The sequence below is a fragment of the Triturus cristatus genome, chromosome 5_1 (genome assembly GCF_964204655.1).
Source record: "Triturus cristatus chromosome 5_1, aTriCri1.1, whole genome shotgun sequence".
NCBI lineage: Eukaryota > Metazoa > Chordata > Amphibia > Caudata > Salamandridae > Triturus > Triturus cristatus.
The window spans coordinates 68,445,873-68,464,596 of record NC_140587.1 but is presented as its reverse complement, the minus strand read 5'-3'; the positions used below and the strand labels follow the sequence as shown (position 1 = coordinate 68,464,596).

Genomic DNA, 18,724 nt, shown 5'->3' with positions numbered 1-18,724 from the left:
AAAAACAAGCATAGAAGGAAAGCAGGTGCAGGAAGCTGTGACAGGGGCCGACACAAACCCACTTCAGTCTGTGTCGGAAACAGTAGTTCCATGCAAGTTCACGAATTTGTTAGGGAATTACCTGAATGTCCAGGAAACGTAGGGGCATATCAACAACAACCGGCGATAATTATCTCTAAGCGCACTTAGCGCTAGGATAATTATCGCCGGCTAGCGTGAATTTTTATCGCTGAGATAGCGTGCTATTAGCAACGCTTATCTCAATAGCGATAAAAATCCTCACGCTAACAGGCTAACGTGAGATTATCGCTGGACACCCAGTGATAATCTCACGTTACCTTGTTGATAGGGACAGGCAAACTTAGCCATGATATCCTCCTTCCATAGGATATCATGGCTAAGTCAGAAAAATACCAGACGTAAAAAAGCAGCGTTAACCGCGGTTAGCGCTGCTTTTTTTGTCTCTAACAGGGTTAGCGACATTCTTGATAATAGGAGAAATGTCGCTTAGCGACATTTCTCCTATTATTTTACTCTGGAACGCCCCCTTTGCATCTCATTAGAGATGCAAGGGGAAGCGTAGAGTAAAAGGGTGCTAACATGCAAATTTGCATGTTAGCACCCTGTTGTTGATAGGGCGCTAGTTTTATCTCTTCTTTTTTGGCTTTTAAAGCCAAAAAAGCAGAGAAAAGCCCTTGATGATATGCCCCGTAATGAGGCCAATGACGCATCCGTGCACGTAATTGTGATCTGGTTGAGCATAAACACTGCCAGAAAAGACCAACAGTTTGAATGATTTTGAATGAGAACCTAATCACATGTTGTTTTTACTGTCCACAGCATTTAACAATACAAATGTACAAAACGGCACCCCTAGCGCCAAGAAATCAAGTAATGAACACGAGGCGGTAGAAATATTGTCGGAGGTAAAATACAATTTGAATATAATCACCTTTGTTGTTTTTTCCCAAACGCCCTCCCCGCCCCTAAGTAACAACCCTTTCCGAGCACAGGAATGCCACTGACGTAAAACCCGTCCTTCTGGTGCAGCTATACATTTACCATCAGCACTGTAATAAGACCGAGTTTACACAAAGTCCCGCACACACTCTCTCCTGCACCTGCCCAGGCAGCAAAGAGACACCGCACGAGCCTGCACACAACACAACATACACAGACCTCACACCTCTACAGGACACGGATACCACACACCGACGACAGACGGATTTCACACCTCGACGCTACACACATCTTTCACCCAGCACAGGTGTTACACGCCTAACACACTCTAGCAGCGCACAAGTATATCGTACACACAGAATATTTACTCCCATTTTGTGGCTTCTCATGTGCAGAGATGAGGTGTGTCTTGGGCGCTGTCCTGGCTGCTGCTCTCCTCGTGGTCTCAGGTAAGATTTATTCCAGAGTATGCGAGGCCTGCGTGGAGCTGAGCTGTGTCTGCCAACAAAGGGTCGACCTGTGTGTACCTCTATATGACCCGTCACCTCCAGGGCTTCCCTTGTGGCGATATACAATCTGTGGGCTGTGGGACGGGGAATGGAATGGAAGGTGTATCTAAAATCCTATGGATACTGGTCAACTACAATTCATGCTTAGGGTCCTTTGATTCTACAGTGGTGCCCGGCAGAGCTGGTGAGCATGGTTCTACAAGCATGGGACTTGGCAGGGTGGGTGATCTGTGAGTCTACCCAAGTGGTGCTCTGCAGAGCTGTTGAGCCATGGTTCTACCTGTGTGGCACATGGCAGAGCTGGTCAGCCATGGTTCTAGCTGCGTGTGATTTGGAGGAGCTGGTCAGCCATGGTTCTACCTGCGAGGGACTTGGCAGAGCTGGTCAGCCATGCTTCTACCTGCGTGGCACTTGGCTGAGCTGGTCAGCCATGTTTCTACCTGCTTGATACTTGGCAGAGCTGGTCAGCCATGGTTCTATCTGCGTGGGACTTGGCAGAGCTGGTCAGCCATGCTTCTACCTGCGTAGCACTTGGCAGAGCTGGTCAGCCATGCTTCTACCAGTGTGGGACTTGGCAGAGCTGGTCAGCCATGCTTCTACCTGCGTGGGACTTGGCAGAGCTGGTCAGCCATGCTTCTACCAGTGTGGGACTTGGCAGAGCTGGTCAGCCATGCTTCTACCTGCGTGGGACTTGGCAGAGCTGGTCAGCCATGCTTCTACCTGCGTGGCACTTGGCAGAGCTGGGTAGCTATGGTTCTACCAGTGTGGCACATGGCAGAGCTGGTCAGCCATGGTTCTAGCTGCGTGGGATTTGGCGGAGCTGGTCAGCCATGGTTCTACCTGCGTGGGACTTGGCAGAGCTGGTCAGCCATGCTTCTACCTGCGTGGCACTTGGCTGAGCTGGTCAGCCATGTTTCTACCTGCTTGATACTTGGCAGAGCTGGTCAGCCATGCTTCTACCTGCGTGGCACTTGGCAGAGCTGGTCAGCCATGGTTCTACCTGCGTGGGACTTGGCAGAGCTGGTCAGCCATGCTTCTACCTGCGTGGGACTTGGCAGAGCTGGTCAGCCATGCTTCTACCAGTGTGGGACTTGGCAGAGCTGGTCAGCCATGCTTCTACCAGTGTGGGACTTGGCACAGCTGGTCAGCCATGGTTCTACCTGCAGGGGACTTGCCAGAGCTGGTCAGCCATGCTTCTACCAGTGTCGGACTTGCCTGAGCTGGTCAGCCATGCTTCTACCAGTGTGGGACTTGGCACAGCTGGTCAGCCATGGTTCTACCAATGTGGGACTTGACTGAGCTGGTGAGCCATGGTTCTACCTGCGGGGGACTTGCCAGAGCTGGTCAGCCATGCTTCAACCAGTGTGGGACTTGGCACAGCTGGTCAGCCATGGTTCTACCAGTGTGGGACTTGGCACAGCTGGTCAGCCATGGTTCTACCAGTGTGGGACTTGACTGAGCTGGTGAGCCATGGTTCTACAAGCGTGGGACTTGGCAGGGGGGGGTGATCTGTGATTCTACCCAAGTGGTGCTCTGCAGAGCTGTTGAGCCATGGTTCTGCCTGCGTGAAACATGACATAGCTGGGTAGCTATGGTTCTACCTGTATGGCACTTGGCAGAGTTGGGCAGACAGCCATGGTTCTGCAAGCTTGGGACTTGGAAAAGCTGGCAGTGGTGGCTCCTCCGCTAAGGTAGAGGAGCATCGCTCCATTGCTTTAAGAGCAGTGCAGCAGAAAAATAAAATGATAATAACATCCTTATTATCATTTTATTTTTCACTACTGGCTGGATTAAGGCAGGGTGGGGTTGGTGGCACAGGGGAGGAGTGGTTTGCACACTCCAAAGTGCACATGACTGCTTTGCCGGCTGTCTTGGCCCGGCCAAACAGCCATGCGCACTTTGCATCTTCTCCACCAGTGTATAATACACAGCCTGGTGATGAACATGCTGAGTCCCGCATACCCTGTCTGAGCGCCGAACCACGGCGCTCAAACCAATCACAACACTGCATTGCAGCGTTGTGATTGGCTTATGGGAGGGAGCCTGTGTGCTTCCGTGTGCTACTGAAGCAGAGGAGAAGGCGGTGTGGGAAGGGACCGAAGGGGAGAGATGGCGGCTGGCAAAAGGTAAGGGTTTTTTTATTTTATGTTATGTCTCCCCCGCTCCGCCACCCCGATTACCTGCCAGCCACCACTGAGAGCTTGTCAGCCATGGTTCTACCTTAGTGGCACTTGGCAGAGCTGGTGGACCATGGTTCTACCTTCCTAGCACTTAACATAGCTGGTCAGCCATGGTTTTATCTGCATGGGACTTGGCAGAGCAGGTGAGCCATGATTTTACCGGTGCGGCACTTGACAGAGCTGGTGAGCCATGGTTGTAGCTGTGTGGGACTTGACAGAGCTGGTGAGCCATGGTTCTAGCTGCGCAGCACTTGGCAGAGCTGGTGAGCCATGGTTCTATCTGTGCTGCACTTGGCAGAGCTGGTGAGCAATAGTGCTACCTGCGTGGCACTTGGCAGAACTGGTGAGCCATGGTTCTAGCTGCATGGGACATGGCCGTGCTGGTGAGCCATGGTTTTAGCCGCGTGGCACTTGGCAGAGCTGGTGAGCCATGTTTCTACCTGCGCTGCACTTGGCAGAGCTGGTGAGCCATGGTTCTGCCTGTGTGGCCTGTGGCAGAGCTGGTGAGCCATGGTTCTAGCTGTCTGGGACAATGAAGAGCTGGTGAGCCATGATTCTACCTGCGTGGCACTTGGCAGAACTGGTGAGCCATGGATCTTACTGCGCTGCACTCGGCAGAGCTGGTGAGCCATGGTTCTACCTGCGTGGCAGTTTGCAGACCTGGTGAGCCATAGTTCTAGCTGCGCAGCACTTGGCAGAGCTGGGGAGCCATGGTTCTAGCTGCGTGGCTCTTGCAGAGCTGGTGAGCCATGGTTCGAACTGCGTGGCACTTGGCAGAACTGGTGAGCCATGGATCTTACTGCACTGCACTCGGCAGAGCTGGTGAGCCATGGTTCTACCTGCGTGGCAGTTTGCAGACCTGGTGAGCCATAGTTCTAGCTGCGCAGCACTTGGCAGAGCTGGGGAGCCATGGTTCTAGCTGCGTGGCTCTTGCAGAGCTGGTGAGCCATGGTTCGAACTGCGTGGCACTTAGCAGAGCTGAGCAGCCACGGTTCTGCATCCCGGTCGGCTGCCCTAGCCGTTAAGCCACAGTGAAGCAATATGAAACTCAATAATAACAATTCCTTTCAGGGTCTTCTTCTTTATTGTCCACCTGGCCCTAGGGGAAAGTTATTCAAACTGTGCAGGACTGCGTTGAATCCTGCATTGATCCCCCAAATGTCACTATTATGGGTGATTTAAATTTACACATAGAGCTGTTTGGTAATACAGATACTGAACATATTGTGGACAGCTTCAGTAGCTTTGATCCTATTCAGATCCTAAAGGAACCTACCCACCAGGCCAATCATACTATAGATGGCGTATTTACTAATAACCAAGACTTAAGCCTGGAAAAGTCCTGCCTCAAGTATGGACAGACTACTTCAAGTTCCCTCTAAAAAATATTACAGCTCCAATACTCCCAGTATGTTCAAATCTTGTTCTTGGAAAAACACTGACTCTCAGTAACTTCATAACATTCTTTTGCACTATCGTTGTTAGCCCCTGAAAAAACAGTAACCGGTCACAGTAAGAGTCCCTTAGCCCCCTGGTACTCACAAGAACTAAAATATCTAAAACACAAATGTAGATGTCAAGAATGCAGGTGGAGGAAAGACTATCTCTCTGAAGAAAATAAAATGTAAACTGCTTCTTAATGAGTATAAGGCTCTAATTATCTCAGTGAAATCCAAATACTTCACTGAAAGAATTAGCTCAGCCAAAGTCTCTACTAGGGAGCTATTTAAAACGGTCAAATCTTTGTCCAATTTTAGTAATGGCAGCACTTTTAATCCTGATCAATCCTTCTGTACCATATTGGCTGATATTTTTCAGACCAAATTATCTTTTAGGATTTCACCCTCAAGCTTAATACGTCTTCTGCCGATAGGCATATTTTACCTTCCACTTGTGCGGAAACTCAGGAACCCAATATTGGTACTGATCAAAATAGTTTTGACAAGTTCACCTTTCTCTCCGAGGAGAAAGTTGTCAAACACATAAACTCCATGAAGTCTGGGACTCCCTCTGACCCCTGTCCCCCCCATTTTTTACATGAGGTCTCTAGTGCAGTGTTTGTCTATCTTATGGAGTTACTAAAAACATGTTGAATGCGGGATAGATCCCAGCTCTCTGGCAAAAAGCCTTGATACTCCTGCTGATAAAAAAAGCTCTTGTTAGACCTTCACGATGTGAAAATTATCCAGCTAATCCCATCTTCCCTTACCAGCTATGATTCTGGAAAGGGCTATGAATGAGGAAATCCTATTGTTTTCAGACCCAAACCATCTTTTTGACTCCTCGCAGTATGGCTTCAGTGATAGCTACCAAGGAAATAAGAAGGGTGGTTGACAAGGGTGGGAAAGGGGTGTTGATTTTATCAGATCAATCTGCCTCTTTCAACATGGTCAACCAAACACTTCTTATTAAACGGCTTGAGACAATTGGCTTCAGGGACCTACCACTGTCTCTGCTTATTTCATTTTGTGTGATAGAGAGCAGGTGGTGGCTCTTAGAGACTTCATCTCTGATCCTTTCTCCCTTCTGTGTGAGGTGTCTCAGGGGTTCTCCCTTAGCCTCATACCTTTTAATATCTCTCTCACTCCCCATGGCCAATCATATCTGCAGCTATGGTTTTGCGATAATCCCCTTTGCAGATTATATACAAATGGTGGTGTTGATATCTTCTGAAGTCTAGGAGGTGGCTAAACATTTTTGTAACTGCATGGTTCACATTGTGAGCTGGATGCAGAGAAACCATTTGAAATTAATCTCAAGTAAAACTGAGGTATTACTCTTTGAAAACAACTGCACCTTTTGGAACTCTTCGCGGTGGCTGTCCGATCTTGGTTCTCTTCCCACCCCAGTTCAAAAGGCCAAAGATTTGGGAGTCATATTTGACACTAAACTATGTTTCTCAGACCAAAGAAACCAAACCACCTCCTTTAGTTTCTTTTTGCTTAGGATTCTAAAGAAGATCTTTCCTTTTATTCCTTCTGGACTACAGAAGATGGTTATCACGGCACTTGTCATCACAAGGATTGATTACTGTATTGCTATTGCCTTGTATACAGGCACCCAGAAGTGTCTGCTGAAAAAACTTCAATCTCTCCTAAATGCAGCAGCCAGGCCGCTGTTTGTTTCTGTGTTTCTGGTTCTTCTTGCAAAGCCTTCACTGGCCATCAGTCAGTGAAAGGATTCATTTTCAAGCACTATGTCTGGTGCATAAAGATCTTCATCTGACAGGACCTGAATATTTTCAAAAAATCTTCAATTGGCATCCACCTGGCCATATGCTTAGATCAAGCTCTGGTAAACTGGTGGTCGTCCCCAGAATAAATAAAGCAAGACTGGGCGGAAGGAGCCTTTCCTAACTTTGGAACTCTCTGTCATTAAATTTAAGATCTCAATCAAATCTATTGCAGTTTAGGAGATGTTAAAAACCTGGCTTTTTTCTCAGACGTATATATATGACTTTTATCTGTGGTTAGGCTTTGTTGGTTTCTTTTTGAACGCTAGCACCAAGGCGTGCTCAAGTAATCGCACACTATATACGTTTTGTTTACATTACATTTATATTAATTCTACTCTCTCACTGTGATGGTAATGTCCTATGACTCGTAATCAAAAGGCAATGAAGATAACCTTTGGAGGACAAAGCATTATAGGAGGAGGGTAAACACACTGGATTCATCAGGCAGGCACTCAGGAGCTTACGAGTTTTGGAGACGGTGGAGTGGAGTCATAAACCATGGAAAAGTTCTTGGTTGATGCTGGAAGCTTTTATTACCAAGAGAGAAGGTTTAGAAAGGGCAATCTCCTCTTCTGTGTTGTGAGTCAAGGCATCCAATTTACTATGTTGTTTTCTTGATGATGAGGTGATCTCATCTGATCATTGAAACAAAAAAAAAATGATCAACAGGCATTTCGGGCGTTCATATGCTTAATAGATATATAGGATTGGGGAGTGGGGCTGTCGGGGAGGTTCCTTAGTGAGGGGCGGGACACCCTGTTAGATTTACCCTCTGAAGTATATAATTCCTACAGCCACATGAAAGATGCCTTAATGTCCAGGTATGGTTTAACTCCTGAGTTATATAGACAGAGGTTCATGAGCTGTAGGAAGATAGAGAACAGTACCTGGGTTGAATATGTCACTTTTTTCTGCAGAGCATTGGATGGTTGGGTGAAGGGAAGCAAAGTGGATGATTTTCAGGGACTTCTTGATTTGATTGCATGGGAGCACTTGTCAAGTAACTGTTTTCCTGAGCAACGCCAGCACCTGATTGATAGTAGGCTGACTAATCCTAGAAAGCATGCTGAAGAGGCAGACCGCTAAGTCAGTACCAGGGTCCACAAGGCTCACGTGGGAGACTCAGCCAAAGGTGGGCAGGGCCCCTAGCAGAGGAGTGGGGGGGACAAGGGCAAACAGAGGGAGTTCCAAAGAAGGCCCAAAGTAATCCCCAAGAGAACCAAGGGAAAGGTTCTCAGCCTCCCCTACAGAAACCACCAGGTGCCCCGACAGGTCCACCTGTTCAAAGGGGATCCCTGAAATGCTACAAATGTAGAGACCTGGGTTATTTTGTGAATGATCCCAAGTGCCGCTGTTTGGAAAACCAGCACCCCCTGGTGCAGCCCCCCGGCAGATGGGTAGTGTAGCCCTGGGTTAGGAGATGGGTGCCCAAGGTGGGTGTGGTCCCGCAGAGATATTCCTTGTCTCATTAGGAGACTGTGAGGTGGTCCCCAGAACCCAGCTGCCTGATAACACTAAAAAATACAGGCAGTGGGTGACCATCTATGGCCATAGAGTGGAGGCTCTTAGAGATATAGGAGCCAGTGTGACAGCTGTCAAGTGTCACCTGGTGTCTCAAGAGCAGGTTGTTCCTGGAGCATTCTATCCCGTCGTTGCTGCTGACAACACAGAGAGTCACTGCAAAGTGGCTCAGGTTCCCTTTGAGTGGGGGGGGGGGGTCTCTGGTACTCTTCAGGTAGCTGTGAGGCCCGCCATGCTTGTTGAATGTTTGTTAGGGACTGACTTGGAGAGCTCCCCTTGGGCGAAGGTGGAGCAAAGTGCTCATTTAGAAATGTTAGGTTTGCCTGACTGGGCGTGTGTGACCACCCGGTCCATGGCAGCGAGTAAAGGTATTCAAGAGGTCCTGGAGCCCGAGAGGGGGGCCCAGGAGCCTGTCTTGCAGAAAAGAGGCAGGGGGTGCGCAAAACATTGGATTTACTGGGAGAACGACCACCTGTATTCAAAGCCTAAGGTTGCTGAGCCTGGGTCAGCCCGTGTGCTGGTGGTACCCCAGCGCTTCAGAGCCGTCCTACTGGGGCTGGCTCATGATGTTCCATTGGCAGGACAGTTGGGGAAGGACAAGGCATTTGAGAGGCTTGTCACCCACTTTTATTGGCCCCAAATGCGCAGGAGTTCAGACACTCACTGCAGGACATGTCAGACTTGCCAGGCAAGTGGAAAGAGTGGGAGGAAGCAAAAGGCTCCTCTCCAGCCATTCCTTGTAGTCAGCACCCCCTTTGAACGGGTGGGTATTAACATTGTGGGGCCACTGGACCCCAAGACAGCCATGGACAACAGGTTCATCCTGGTCTTGGTGGACCATGCAACCCGGTACCCGGAAGCCCTACCTCTGAGGACAGTGACGGCCCCCGTGGTGGGACGAGCACTGATGGGAATTTTCTCCAGAGTGGGATTCCCTCGAGAGGTGGTGTCTAACCAGGGGACCAACTTCATTTCCAAGTATATGAAGTCCCTGCGGCAGGAGTGTGGGGTAACTTACAAGTTCACCACTCCTTACCACCCCCAAAGAAATGAGTTGGTTGAAAGGTTCAACCGAACCATGGATTGCTGCTGGAAACGCTGTTTCAGGGCTACAGAGGCAGGGAGCTGTGACCGACTCTCATGACCGGCCCGGTGTGCTCTAGGCACCGCATCGAACAACGTCTGCATCGAACAATGCAAGCCCTGTGCTCACCGCCGCCGTCCTGACGCCGTCACCGAGCCGTTGCCTGCACCGTAACCTGTGGACACCGCGGCATGCAACGCCAAATCAAACTGGTCTGACCGACACGATCACTGTTGCTGACTTCGAGTCCTGTGAACGCATCAGAGTTGGGCACCGCTCGCATCCTTCGTGAAGCACCGACCGACACGTACCGCTGTCCGGACTGATCGACGCCAGCTCCCGCAATCCGGCTCTGTCGCCGCACCGCAAGCTTCAAGCACCGCATCGAAGCACCGTCTCGCCGTGCAACGTAGGCCTCAGACCCACCGACTCCGTCAACGGGCCGTTGCCTGCACCGCATCGCGGGACAACGCGTCCTGCAACGTTTTCTTTTCTGCACCGCAACGAACGCCTCAAGTAAAAGGTACTGTGACTGAGTCTGTTGACATTTGAGTGGGCCCGGACCAACGCGGTCCGCTGGATTTGTTAGACTCTGTGTTATTTCAGCAAGGCTGTAGCCTGACAGGGCTACCGACTCACACAGAACTTTGATCTAAGCCTTTTTAACAAGAACTCTTGATTTCTAATAGTATTGTGGATTATTTTTGTTGTTTATGGTCTTGTGGTAACTCTATATAAAAGATCCTTATTTTTATAAATACACAACCTGTGTGGTGTCCATTTGTAATGTTGTCACTTGATTACTGTATGTGTTCACAAATGCTTACACACTGCCTCTGAGATAAGCCTGTCTGCTCGTGCCAAGCTACCAAGGGGGTGAGCAGGGGTTGTTTTAGGAGTGTACCCCCTTACCCTGACTGGAGGAGAGGGCCCCTATTTGTCACAAGTACCTACCTGTGACAACGAGAGACCCCCAATTCTAACACCATCTTTCTTTTGAGATGGTGCGCATGCTATATCCTCGAGTCAGAGGAAGTCAGTGGGATAAAGTCGCAATGATGTAGGAACAACCCCGAACCGGAAGACAATGAAAACGGAAACAAAGAAAACCCTTCCCCCCTTCCCTCCCCCTTCCCCGTCAGTGGTGGCGGCATAATCCATACAGTGGATTCTTCTGGTGACCTGAGAGGCACCTCAAAGTTGAATGAAGGGCTCTAATGGTGGAAGGACAGACAGCTGAGGGCAGGCCACGTGAAAGGAAGGTGACTAGGGGGCCCCATCTGAATTCAAAGTTTTTAAAGTCGTCTCTAAAAACGTCTGAAATTCGTTCTAGACTGAGCAATTTCCATAGTCGGGAATGCCAGAGGGAGATCGCAGGTGCCTCCTTTCTTTTCCAAGCGGCTGCCAGGGTAATCTTCGCTGCTCCTATACAGAGCCACAGTTGCCAGTGGAAAAGCGAGTAGTGTTAAGGCAATGTGCCATTGCCACCGGATTCTACTAAAGAAAGGCCCAAGATATCTCCAACCTTTAATCACCAAATACATACCAGGGCGCAGCTTAAGATCACTGGAGAAAGACTTGGTGACTGTACCGAGAATTTTCAGAGCTAGAATGTGCGAACATTCTTTCAGGTACCGCACGGCAAAAATATGGAATAGCCTACCAATAAACTTAAGAAGAGAGCCATGCAAAATTAAATTTTGTAAGCAACTAAAGACCTGGCTATTTGTGCAACCACTTCAAGGATAAGCCACGGCTGGCCTCACATCACGGTCAAACGTGCAGTTAGCTACCGCATCTCCTAGAATTCTCTCGAAGCGCGGGGACACACCGGTGGTGTAATCAGGCACTCTACAAATGAATAAATAAATAAACATGATTGTTTTGTCCGCTCGGGTCTGGTGTTCTAAGGAGGGGTCGCGGAGCCCCAAAAGAACCCCCGCCATGGTGATCGGGATAGGGTATCCTAGCATATCTTTAATGTGTTTCTTCCCAAAAGGGGTGAATAGTCGGGCAATCCCACCATATGTGTTGGAAGTCTCCCAGCATCCCACACCCTCTCCAGCACCTGTCAGAAGTGGTGGGGAAGATTTGTCTAAGCCTGGACGGATGGAGATACCAGTCCATCATAGTCTTAAGGTGGGCTTTCCGCAGCTCAGAGGAATGATTGAATCTTGTGACATCTTTCCATAAGTGCCCCCACTCGTCATCAGAGATACTGCGTTGTAAAATATCTTCCCACATGGACATGTATCGCGGTCGTGGGGAGTGTATGGTGGTGAGTAGGAATTTATATATAAATGAAATCGCCCCCCTCTTGGAAGTGGTCTTGGTGAGGAAAGCTTCAAACTTTGTGAGAGGGCAGGTGGCCGCCTCACGCACATGGGGTGTAAGGGCCCAATGCATTAACTGGGTATAGTGCTAGCGCTCCGTGTTCCCTAAGCCATAGTCTCTTTGGCAATTATCAAAAGTGAGGGGGTCAAAATTGTAAAAAAGGTGCATCAGAGCGAGGCATCCTCCCTCCCTCCAAGCATTGAAAGGCCCCTCTCGTAGGCCCGGGGGGAACGCTGGATTAAAATGGAGTGGTGTAAATGGTGAGGGGAAAGAGGTCCACCTATCATCCCCTGCGACCGTGTCCCATACTTTTAGAGTGGTGCGTGTAGGAGTGGCAATGTAAGCGTTCTTGGGTCTATCATGTTTGGGGTACCAGACCAAGTCCCAGATAGTCCTTCCCGCCACACTACGGTCCATATGTAGCCAGTGCTTTTCGGATTACTGGTTGGACCACTCAATCAGGACCCTTAGCTGTGCTGCTTTATAATATAAGTGGATATCCGGAAGCCACAGTCCACCCTCAGTGCGGGAGCGACGCAGCAGGGAGAAGGAGATGCGGGCGCGTCCCACATGCCAAATAAAATGCAGGATCATAGTTTTGACTTGACGGAAGAAGTCCCTCTCCAGCTCTATGGGCAGGGCCTGGAATACATAAAGAAGCTTAGGGAGAAGTGTCATTTTTTACCACATGTATCCGGCCGAGCCATGACAGGAAAAGGGGCTTCCACTTCGTGAGTTCCGTTTGGATACAATTGAGAATGGGGGGAGAATTAGCCACGTAGAGTCCTTCTACCCTCGGTGTTAGTTGTACTCCCAGGTATTGTATAGAGGAGGAAGTCCATGAGAGAGGAATAAGAGATTGGAGCCTACGGACCTCCGTTTGCGATAATGTGAGGTTGAGGATATAAGATTTTTCAGAAATTTATTTAAAAACCTGCCACCGCTTCAAAGCGTTCAAGTTCTGACTGTAAGGGCGGGAGGGACATGGCCGGGTCGGAAAGGGACAAAAGAACATCATCAGCAAAGAGGGAAATGTTATGGGGTTCCCCAGTGAATGGTATTCCCTGAATTACTAGGTTAGCTCAAATTGTCATTGCAAGGGGTTCAATGCTAACGGCCAAGAGTAGGGGCAAAAGGGGGCACCCCTGCCTGGTGTCTCTAGAGTGGAAGAAGGAGGATGAGCGTACCCCGTTGACCACCTCCCTAGAGTGAGGTTGAAGGTAATTAGCTCAGATCATGTTTAGGAAAGTAGTGTGTGGAACAGGAATGCCCAAACAACCCTGTCGAAGGCTTTCTCCGCATCCAGTCCCACTAAATCTATAAGGTGAATAATTCAACGGGTGTTATCATGTGTTTGACGGCCTTTAATGAACCCCGATTGGTCAGGGTGTATGAGATCAGGCATAAGGTCGTTCAATCGTTTAGCTAAAATGTAGGAGTACAGTTTCGCGCCTGGCTTGAGAAGCATGATAGGCAGAAACGAGGCACTATGTTGGGGGTCTTTCCCGGGTTTGGGTATCACGGAGATCATGGCCTCGGTCATGGAGGCAGCAGTCTCACCCTCCTCGGCCATCTTGTTAAAGAGTCGTGTGAGGTGGGGGCATATGTTAGGGCCAAAGGTTTTATAAAAGAGAGCGGTGTACCCGTCCGGGCCTGGGGCTTTGTTGGGCTTAAGAGATTTAATAGCAAGATTCATTGGAAACCTGAGGGAAGGGCATTGTTCGGAGATAGTCCTGTTGGGCTTCTGGGTCTAGATCATCCCTAGAGTAAAGGGTTTCGTAGAAAGAGCCAAAGAGCTCGGCTTTGTCCTCGTCCCTATGCATGACCTCCCCAGTCGGACCCTGAATTCCACCTATGTATTCTCTTTCCCTCTTATCTCTTAGCTGCCTAGCTAGGTGTTTACTGATCTTGTTGCCCTGGGGGTAGGATAAGTGGTGGAGTTTAAGAAGAGTAAGTTCTGCTCTGTTGTTATAAATAGCTCTAGGTTTGCCGCGGAGCGCTGTCAAAGTGCGAAGAGTTTGTCGCGTGGGATTCAGTTTGTGAGCGTTTTCGATAGTCAGTTCCCGTTCCAATTGCTCCCTTTCTCTAGCTCGTTGCACGTTTAACGCTGAGTTAAGGGCAATACATTTCCCTCGGAAGACCGCCTTAAATGCGTTCAAATTGGAAAATTCCAACGTATCCTAATCGCGAAGAATTCCATAATGTTTCCCTAAGCTTAGTACAGGATTCCTTATCCCGCGCTAGTGAGGCCGGGAAATACCATCTGGGAGTGGTCGGAGCGTTCCCACACCAGGACAAACAGATGGAAAACAGGCTATGATCTGATACTGAGAGAGGGAATATCTTGGCCTCCTGGAGGCTGCCTAACAGGGATTGGCTAATAAAGATATAGTCCAGTCAGGAATATTTACGATGGACGTGTGAGTAGAATGTGTAGTCTCGGGTGTATGGGAAAGGGTACGCCAAACGTCTAACAAGCCCAGGTCTTGAATGCGCTGTTGAGTGTCAGTGGAAAAAGAGCCCACGTCTGAGCGCTGTGAGTGTGTGCTGTCCAATTCTTTTTGCCATGTCAGGTTGAATTCCCCCATGAGGACCATCGGCCCTTCTACAAAATCCAGCAGTCTCCCTAGTAGTGTGTGTAAGAATAGCGCCTTCCCAGTGTTGGGCGCTCTATAATGCTATAAAGGTACAAATTTTCCCTCTCAGATGACCCTTGACCATAATCCACTGGCCATCTTTGTCACTAAGAACATCTAGGGGTTGAAATTGTATGCGGAACATAAGAGCCGCTCCTCTATGCTTCGTGAGACGAGGATCTATAGATTAACGGATATTGTTTATGTCTAAGGCACGTATCTTCGGCTCTGGCCAAGTGTGTCTCCTGTAGGGCCACCACATCAAGGTGATGATCTATAATATACCTCCACACTTTTTGGCGCTTTTGAGGGGAATTGAGACCTTTAACGTTCCAGGTTCCATTGGTGAGCATCATATTGTCAAAGGGAAAAACACCAGTTCACTGAAGGCCCCATCACCTAAACCGTGTCTCGTGTCCTCTCCAAACACCAAAGGAGCATGTATTGCCATTTCACTTCAGTCGTAGGTGCGAGGATGTCAAAGAGCCCGCCATTGCTAAATGTTAAAAAACCGCCACCACGTCCCTCCCATTCCCCACCCCAAACCCCCAACAGAAGAAAAACAAACATAAACAGTAATGCAATACCAATAATCGCTACCAGTTCCCTGCCGAGGGGTGTAAGACCCCCACAGGGACTAGGGGGGACAACCGGTCCGAGGACCCAGTCCGCCCCGGCACTAAACTCAAAGGAAAACTACAACATCTGGGTGCAGCTGAAGAACAATCAATGATACAGGCCCGTTTACGAAGCAAAAAGCACAGACAGTGAACCTGTAAAGAAGAATAAAACAGTATGCAGGACCAAGACCATATACAAGAGGGTCGCACGATTGTGATGTCAGCATCCAACTTGAAATAGCTTTAGAGAAAAGGATAAAGGCACTGTTGTTACAAATGAAAAGAAGGCAGTCTATGGCTGCTCCCCTTCCCCATCAGATGACGGGGGCCCCAGGGGCAAAGACCCAGGGAGATCCGAAGGCGGAAATCCTGGATAGCATCCGGGGACCATCCGCCGGCACTGGACGGCTCTAAGAATGTCAGGCCCAGCAGAAAAAAGTTTGTGAAGCCATGTAGTCCAGTCCAGGCACAACAAGTAATCCTCCTTTCACTCCTGGTGTGGTCTGTAGAGGTTCATCTGCGGCCTATGCGGGATCCTGTAGACCAGACAGAAGTCGATGGTGGCCCTCGGGAAGATTCTCCATTTTTATCCTGTGTGGGTCTGGGTCATCGGCCGGGAGTCCCAGAAGCTCCAGCCCCTCCTTTAGTTCATTAACATGACGGCGTTTATTTTTAAATTAGAAACTGAGTCTGAACGGATATGTCCATCTGTATCTATTGTGGTCGTCCCGCAGTTTGGCAGTGATGGGTCGAAGCAGTTGTCTCCGCGCCAGAGTCGTAAGTGCCAAGTCCTGGTAGATGAAGCACGAGTGATCTTGGAATGAAATAGATCCTTTTGTTCTGGCCGCTTGCAACACTGCCTCCTTAACTTTGAAAGAGTGGAACTTCGCCAGGATGTCGTGCGGTCTTTTCTTCTCACCGACTTGTAGGTTACCCACACGGTGCACCCTGTCCAGCTTGATTTTAAGGGTTTGGGTAGCAAGAATCTCTGCTAACAACCCGTCTACGAAGGCTGCCAGGTCTCTAATTCGTATGTTCTCCCTCCGCGTTCTGTTTTCAAGGTCCTCCGTCTTGAGTTGTGTCTGGAGCAGCTGATCTCGGAGGGTGTGGACATCTTCACACAGCTCAGTAGAGAGTCACTCCTGATCTTGATAATGCAATTGCAGAGCCAGTACTCTGGTGCCTACAGAGTCGACATCGTGCTGGAGGGAGGTCAGGCGCTCAGTTAGATCAGTCCATAACTGGTCCATAGAAGATTTGATGTCTTGGCGAAGATCATTGCGTAGCTCAGTTTTAAAGTCTTTGAGCATGGTCATTAGGTCTGCCTTTGTGAGAGCCATAGTTGTAGCTCCATTGTCTCCTCTCAGCGTCGGGCGTTTGTCTGAAGGGACGAAGAAGTCCAACACCTTACTCGTCGTCTTACTTGTCACCTTCATCGGCAGCATAAGGAGTAGTCCAAGATGGCCCCCAGAGCGAACAAGGGCGGTGACGCTATACGGGGCCCAAGGTGCAGAAGGGCAAGCAGAATAGTTGAGTCAGGCCGAGGGCTGCAGGGCAGCAAGGCGCGGCAACATCAAGAGAGTGGTAATCCCATACCTATGGACATACTCTGTGGGCACGCTAGCTGGTGCCAGTACCTTTATGCGGGAGTGTGATCGCCACTTGGGTGCTCATGTGGGGAAGCGTGGTCTGCGCGTTGCCTAACCGGGCTGAGGTGGAGAGGGAACTCTTCAAGCATGGTCATCAGTCCCCAACTCAGTGCTGCTAGTCGAAGACGTCTGCAGTAGGCAAGGGGGTACATGAACCAAGGACCATCACATAGCAGAATGGGCGCCACTGCAGGTGGTCGAATCTGTGACAACGCAGAGTGGCCCCACGAGGCCCCAGGGCAAGCCAGTAGCGTCGTCAGCCCAGTCGCATTGTAGGCCTAGGCACAGCAAGATGTGGCAACAGGGGAATCCGCTATTGTATGATGGCAGTAGGCGCTGGGCTCAAACGATCGATCTGAGGCGCCAATCGGCAGTAATGGGTCACCCCCGGTCGCCATTTTGGATTCAGGCAGGCGCAGGAAGACAGATTGGCGCTGGGGCCATCTCCGGTGGAATGTTGTTAATGTGGTCCCCGTGGTTGTGAATAGCTAGTGGCAGCCGGTGTGTCCCTCATGTTGCACCCGTTACACATACCTCCTATGTAGGATTCCAGCCATCTGCGCTCACGGCGGGGTTCCGACCGCCATTTTTGAGTCAGGCAAGGGTGGGAAGGCAGATTGCTGCAAGGGCTGCCTCTGGTGAAATTCCGTTATTGTGGTCCCCCTGGCTGTGTGTAGTTAGTGGCAGCCACTGTATCGCTCAAATTGCGCCTGTCACACATACCTCTTATGGAGGAATTCAGCCATTGGCGCTCTCGGTGGGGCTCAGACCCCCATTTTGGTTGCCGCCGTCTTCTCTCCTGCACCGCAGCTTAAGACAGTTCCCGCGGCGCCAGCAGTGATCGGAGCAGTCCAGCAGTTGCCCCCCACCTTCCTCCACAGGTAGGGAGCATGAGCGTCGGTGAAGGTGCACTCCAGCCGCAAGGAATCGTGCCGGAGTAGCGCTTGGACCAGGAGCCGAGACGGTCTACATCTGCTTGGCCATCTTGCCCGGCCATGCCCCCCCCCGGCCTTACTTTTAAATTCTGTTGTAAAAAGCATCTAATAGCTGAGCAGTGCATCATTAATGCTCAGAGCTCCCCGTTGCTCCCCCAAATCTTGATCTGTATTTTCAGCCTTGCATGACTGTTCTGGTTTTGAGTTCTCTGCCATAAAATTCTGAATAAATTGGAAGGGGAGACACTGCTGTACTCAATATTGAGCATCAGATGTTGGCTGTAGTTATTACTTATAATGGTTGAAACTAAGTTGGCGGCTACACGTTTCATCGTGTGACTTGTACTAGTTCCCGGGCAGACCATCGCATGCAACGCACGCATGATAGGACAGCAGTGGGTCTGACAAGACTGTAACCTAACTCTCTGTGGTGCTTTTCAGCCATGAGCCCATTCCAGTTTGTGATGAGGTGCTCCCTCATGCTAGTGACAGCAAAACAGTTAGGAGCAGTGCTGACCTCCACATATGGCAGCCACACAACCACTCCAAAGCCTTTTATCAGTTGACTTATGGGTCCAGATGATCTTTGCAAAATATTACAACACCTGAGCTACCCAGTCAATTGCTTGTATGACAAGAAGCAGGGAATCACAATCCACAGATCTAGGTGTCCATAAGAAAGAAAAAGTTCCAGTAGAAAGTGTTATTCAAGGCATGGGTGTGTACACAATGAGCTTTGAGCGAGCACAGGTTCAGCAGTCTGCATGACATGTTGCATGTTAGGTGATTTAGGCTACTGGCTAGTGTGGGCCATGTGGGCAGTGGTGACACTGGACAAGGGAATACCAATAATGCTATAAATTTGGATACCTAGGTTTGTGTGGAAAGTGTGTGTTTTTACTGAAAGTAAGCCGAGCTGCGTATATGAAGCAGTTCAAATGTAAATGTTAAACTAACAGACTTCATCCTAGCTCAGGTAATGTGTGTCCCTGGATTGTGTAATATGGGCATGTGAAGTTGATTAAGTCTATATTGAATGCCAAAGCTTGACATTCCTAGAT

At 49.5% G+C, this 18,724-nt stretch overlaps 1 protein-coding gene across 1 annotated transcript in view; it reads left to right on the top strand.

Annotated features, from left to right (window-relative positions):
* Window positions 1-1,178: 1,178 nt before the first annotated feature.
* Window positions 1,179-18,724, top strand: part of LOC146830199 (lymphocyte antigen 6E-like) — a 236,622-nt gene continuing 219,076 nt past the window's right edge. The window contains exon 1 of the mRNA XM_085604424.1: window positions 1,179-1,409. Within this exon, the coding sequence (XP_085460550.1) occupies window positions 1,358-1,409 (52 nt within the window). The 5' untranslated portion in view covers window positions 1,179-1,357. The remainder of the gene's footprint in view (window positions 1,410-18,724) is intronic.